This window comes from Pseudomyrmex gracilis, unplaced genomic scaffold, assembly GCF_002006095.1.
Source record: "Pseudomyrmex gracilis isolate BER0280 unplaced genomic scaffold, ASM200609v1 scaffold_2947, whole genome shotgun sequence".
NCBI lineage: Eukaryota > Metazoa > Arthropoda > Insecta > Hymenoptera > Formicidae > Pseudomyrmex > Pseudomyrmex gracilis.
The window spans coordinates 3,387-9,548 of NW_018023531.1; the positions used below are offsets into that span (position 1 = coordinate 3,387).

General features: G+C 48.4%; 1 protein-coding gene across 1 annotated transcript; it reads right to left on the minus strand.

Moving 5' to 3' along the window:
• Window positions 1-945: 945 nt before the first annotated feature.
• On the minus strand, window positions 946-1,686 carry LOC109863035. Its single transcript, XM_020443213.1, has one exon. The coding sequence runs from the start codon at window positions 1,684-1,686 to the stop codon at window positions 946-948; it is 741 nt and encodes a 246-aa protein (XP_020298802.1).
• Between the last annotated feature and the right edge of the window lie 4,476 nt (window positions 1,687-6,162).

Below are 6,162 nucleotides of genomic sequence, written 5' to 3' on the forward strand. Positions count from 1 at the left end.
ACTAATTCGAGTGAAATCTCGAAATTCCCCTCATTTTTAAAACTTTTGCAAGAGATATCATTTGCATGTTTTTGATGTGGACATTAGCAGTCTCAGGCATATCCCTGAGATATTATTTGAACATCATTACTCGTTCGAAAATGTCTCAACGAGATATCTTTTGCACATTCAAAGTCTCTGTGAGATATCTTCAAGACATCTTAAATACATCATTGTGCCGTCTGGGAAGCTACTTTGTTCTTGGTAGAGGTAAAATACGCCTGATCGTGTAAACAGGCACCATAGAACAGGATTTACTAAACCGGTTTTTGCTAAAATGTTTTTACCAGTGCGTGTAAACGTAGTCATACTTTTTACGACGGTTTCAGCATAGACTTATATAATAGTCGAAACATTTATATGACGAAGTTGAAGACAATATTAAAGGACAGAAATAGTGCTGGAGTAGTTGTCTCTCTCTCTTACATCAAGAGCGATGGGGGACCAATTACCATAAGCGTATAGATATATAAGTCTATGCCACGGAGATAAAGGAGGGAGCATTAACGGATAGTATAAGCGCGGGGAGTGAAGCCATGGTGCGGGGGGGATTTGACTTCTAAACAACCTTCAGCTATATTTTTTTTTTTTTTTTTTATTGAGTAAAAGGAAGATGGCCTTTAAGAGCAGGCTTAAATGGCTCTAATACAGCTGCGTTAGACTAAAGGCAATTACAACGTCGAGACTTAAGCTATTATCACAGGAGAAAGTATGTAAAAGTACCTCTCTCGGATTGGTCGGAGCTTACTATACTAAGGCTTAAGCTAATTTGTACTGTGACGAACGCAAAAAGATCCGGGAGTACCGGAGGAATATAAGATTACAAAAATGTGCAAGGCAGTGTTCATTTGAACACATGCCCGCATTGCTTAAAAAAAACCAAAACAAAAAAAAATTATATAGAGATTAAATAAATTTGGGAATGGAAGTAATAAATTCTTCCACCGGAGGAAGAATGTCTTTACGCAGCGTGGCCATAAGGTATTCCACAGGGTGAGGAAGGAAGCCACGAGCCTTAACCAAGCCCCTCACCAGTAGTTGGTGTTCCTTGTCAAACTCAGGGCAGACCCAAAACATGTGATTCGGGGACTCCTCCACTCCACAGGCAGGGCAGAGAGGGGAGTCCACAATCCGGAAGCGGAAAAGATGCGCCCGCAGGGAAGAGTGCCCGCTGCAAAGCCTGTTGAACGTAGTAACCGTCCTTCTCCTAATGTTAAAGAAGGCAAACCATGGATGGCAAAATCGCGTCAGATACTTGTGACAGTAAAAGAAACCGCGCACCGCCGCCTCACGCGAGCACCAGTCGAAAAGCTCAGTGAACATATCCTTTTTCCAATAATTTTTAATCTCCCTTAGCGGTACTCCCAATTGTGAGTCCACGCCATGTGGAATGGCATCCTTAGCGAGTGCGTCAGCCCTCTCATTACCCCGAATTCCGACATGACTAGGTATCCAGACCAGCCGGGTAAGCGTACCCGCCCGTTCCATGTCCAGCAAGACCGACTTTACACGTAGCACCAAGTAAGAGCTGGAGCGAGGATTAAAGCGAGATCTCACCGCGGATAGGGCCGACCTGGAGTCTGAGAAAATAGTCACACTTACCCAGCCTTCTGCCCGAGCGAGCAGGAGGGCCTTCAAAATCGCCATGACCTCGACGCAAAAGGAAGAGAGAAAGCTCGCGGACCGGTACTGTCGCGACACAGACCCATCAAGGGAAGTCAACGCGAACCCAGAAAACGGAGCGCCCTGTTTAACAGATCCGTCCGTAAAAATGCAAACCGCAGAAGACAAGCCAGAGGCGGAGAGTTTCTCAAAAGAATCCTGAGGGTCTGAGGAGCCCGCAAGCCCCGAGCTCGATTCCAGGTCCACTGTAGGGCAGTACATAAGCGCCTCAAATCAGAACGAGTAACATAGGGGGGCTTTTTCCTCAGGAAGAATCCGAGATAACCTTTCCACACGGCGATAAGCCTCTATCAGCGGGAACGAATCTACGCGGTTAATCCGGGTAGACGTTTGAACACTTCTTTCCACTCTTTCGAGCAACTTACGACCCGGATGCCCAGAATACATAAACATGCGCGACAAAAAGCTACAGCACAAAAAAGTGTTGCGGACACATATAGGAGGCTCCCGGGCTTCAGCCAAGACTACGTTACACGGTGTGGATGTCATATACCATCGCGATACGCAGGGCCCGCAGCTGGATCTTATCTAGCCGAGAAGAGAGGTACGTAGACATGTTGTGCATCAAGAAGCCGCCATACTTTAAGCGAGAGCGAACCAGAGCCCGATACAGAGTTAGCAACAGGTGAGGATCCGACCCCCACCAGGTCCGACTAAGACAATGGAGAGTTCTCAACGAGTTAGCGCAGCGGTTCTCAACGTGCTGAACGTGGGCCTTCCACCTCACGTCAGATTGAAGCACAAGACCCAAGAACTTGACCTCTGAAGAGGTAGGGATCTGAACCCTAGAGACGGATATCGACCACGTCCGACGACTGTACGAGACGCGACCCCCAACCCGAACCGGAGTCTTCAGCTCCGTATCACCCGGATTAAAAACACACAGCTGGTTCTTAGGGTCCGAGAGAGTCAGCCCCAGCGACCCGAGGGTCGATTCCACTCTCTCCACCGACTCTTCCACACTTCTCAGAGCTCACTCCACCGGAGAGTTCGAAGAATAGGCAAATATCGTCCGCGTACTGTACAATTTTACAACCAGTGTTGCACATGAGATCCAGCTTTGATACGTAGACCGTATACAAAAGGGGACTGAGAACGCTTCCCTGGGGAAGTCCCCGAAACACCCACCGCACCGACTCCATTTCTCCGAATCTGAAGAAAAGTTGACGTGACAAAGTTAGATGCCAAATAAATTTCAGAGTGCAATGCGGGACTCCCAATAAACGCAAATTATCCACTAAGATATCGCTCAGAACATTATTGTATGCTCCCTGGATGTCCAAAAAGGCAGCCGCCACGGCTGAGTTCACCTGAAAGGCCCCCAGGATCTCACCATAAAGAAGAGACAAGTTATCAATACATGACTTCTGCCTACGAAATCCGAATTGTGTGCACGGAAGAAGACCGTGCCATTCGAGCCACCAGCTAAGGCGACGATATCATCCGTTTCATGGTCTTGCATAGACACGAGGAGAGAGAGATAAGTCTGAACTTGCGGCCATCTGTTTTGGGGATGAAGAATATCAAATATCTACTCCACTCGGCCGGGAACCAGCCCTCCGTCAAAATAAAATTAAAAATAGTAAGTAGGACATTTTTACCTAGTGCGGAGAACCGCTTAACACCCTGGTATAACAATCTATAGAGTCCAACCCGGGATTAGACCCGCTATTAACGTAGGCCAGAGCCAAATCTAGCTCCGGTTCCGTGAAGGATAGATCCAGAAAAGGATCTTGGGAGTTCTCCACAAACGCCGGAGAAGACACAGGGACCCAAGGGGGGCACAGATCGTCTACCTAATTCCGGGTCACCTGAGTCTTGGTATCACTATATTCCCTGCCCGTGTCAGTCTTATTTCACCTGTAGTCAAAGCGTTTGATGACGTTCCATACGTACCCGAGCTTGGTGTCCTTACGCAACCTGGAGCAGAAAGTATGAAAGCTTTCTCGTTTAACGCGCGCTAAATCCCTACGAGTAGCGTCGATAACCAGTTTATAGGCGACAAAGTCTTCCCGGAGCCCGGTAGCGCGGAACCGCTTCCAAGCCGCCTTCTGCACGAACAAGTCTATCACACTCGGCATCCCACCACGGGCAGGAAGGGTGACTGGCCCCCGGGGAAGGGAAACGTCTCTCCGGGATGGCAGCCCCCACCGCACCCTCCACCAACGCAACAAAGGAAGAGTAAAGAACCTGAGGTTCGGCGGACAGATCTAACTGTCTAATCTCATAGTCCATCACATCTTGAAAAACAGACCAATCAGTTCCCGTCGAATGGAGACGGGGCGATCGCCGGGGCGTCGGCGGGGTGTCCAGGCGCAGTCTCGATCGCACAAAGATCGGAAGATGGTAGCTACCCTAAGGATCATGTCCGACTTGCCAGTTCAAACGAAGAGTCAATGCACTATGGGCGATGGATAAGTCCAATGCAGAGCCAGATCGGAAGGAATCTCCACTGTAAGTCATCGATCCATCGTTTAGAACAACACAGTCCAAATCTATCAGAGCTTCACTCAAATTAGAACCTGTCAGACACAAAGGATTAGAGCCCCACTGAGGACTATGAACGTTAAAGTCGCCACCCACAAAAAACTTCGAACCTCCAAACTGAGAAAAGAACAGAGACCATTCTCTTACCGAAATTAGCGGGCCCTGAGAAGGACGGTAACATGAAACAAGAACAACAGGGTCGCCTCGGAGAGAAACATCCACGGCGCACGCCTCCAGCTTACCTGCGCAGTCATAGAGAGTAGGAATCTGTTTATATTTTAAGGAGTTGTTTACTAGAATAGCGACTCCGCCGCCACAACGACCTTGGCGATTCTTTCTCACCGTGTCGAATCCCCGGAAAAATGCAGCTATTGTGAGCCTGTAGCCACGTTTCTGAAATCAGAAGAAAATTGTAAGACTCACAGTGTTTAGCAAGTTCGGTAAGATGAGGCAATAAAGATCTAGCATTCCATTGAACGAGACCAAAAGGATCAGTTAACTTTTTCCTCGCGCGAAAGTGAGACATTATTTGGCTAAGTTATTTTTTTTAGTGTTATGTAAATCTATTATCCCGTATTACAATTACGAGAGATCAGTTTATCGCAGTTCTCAGCCGCTAGAATGCGGTTAACGATTTCCGAGATCGGTGTTCTGGAGGCGGATGAGAGCTTCTCCCCTGTCCAAGGAACAGTCGTGGTGGAGATGACCGGCCCGTGAGGTGCGCCCGAGCGACGACCGCTCCATGCAGGCGCCTGGGATCCAGGAAGGGCCGGGAAGTTCTGGAGAGTCTTTTCAGGTACCATCGGGCCACAGGTAGAGACGCCTTCCGCAGTCTTTTTAGCTTCGAGGAATGGGAGATTGTCGTATGCCATAATGCGCATGATTTCAGCTTTCAGCTTGTAGGATGGACAATCTCTGCTGAGAGTGCTATGGGCCCCTTCACAGTTCACACATTTTTTAGCGTTGGTGCACGGAGAATCCCGGGTGCAATAGTGGTCACTGGCACAGGTTAAGCAGCGTTCCTGTCTCTCGCATGTTCTACTGAAATGGCCAAACCGGCCGCATTTAAAGCAGATGCGAACCGATTGCACATATGGTTTAGTACGGATAGCTGCCTTAAACAGCAAAACTTCCTCTGGTATATCTTCGCCGTGAATTTCGAAGCAAACAGTCTCCGACTCGACCAACTGCTGAGAGACACGGTCTCTCCGCTTTAAACAAAACAGTTTTACTATCAGCAAGCGTGGGTTCTCATTTTCGAGATCGCGTTTCAAGTCCTTCAGCTCATAATCCAGGGGAATGTCCCGAATAACAAAGCGGCGGGATAGCTTAAAACCCGGGATAAATAATACAAAGTTCATATCGCTCAACACCTTATTTGATAGCACGTTGTTAGCTGCTGACTTGGAGGACAGATAGACTCGCCATGTATTGCGGGAGTAATTAACCACACACGAGTACTTAACATTAGCTGCTGATAACTTACGTACAAACTGTACCAACGGCAAGCGATTGCTAGAACCCTTAGGAGTCGGTGCACAAACGTGGACAAAGAACGGCGCCCTGGAAAACGCATCGTATTTCTGTAGGCGATATTCCGACGGGGCGCCCGCAACCACTGGTCGCGTGGAAAGACCCGGTGAGACCGCGCGCGACGAGCAATCAGCGGAAGAGTCCGATGGCAAGGCCGTCGACAAAGCACTCGACGGAACAATTGACTGTCGAGCCTCCTCCGTAAGTGGGGTTGAAGCACGTTCTTTATTCATGACCTCGACTGACACTTGTCGCAGCAAAACTCTCTTTTTATTCCCTTGCTTCGATTCTGTACTGGTTATCCCGTATGAATTCTTTGCATTCTTTGCCCTTTCCGATATGTGGTCACCGTCGTCGTCCATTGACTGATGTGGTCTTTTCAGGTTATGCGCATCGGGGTCGATCTCCATCCTGCTCTCT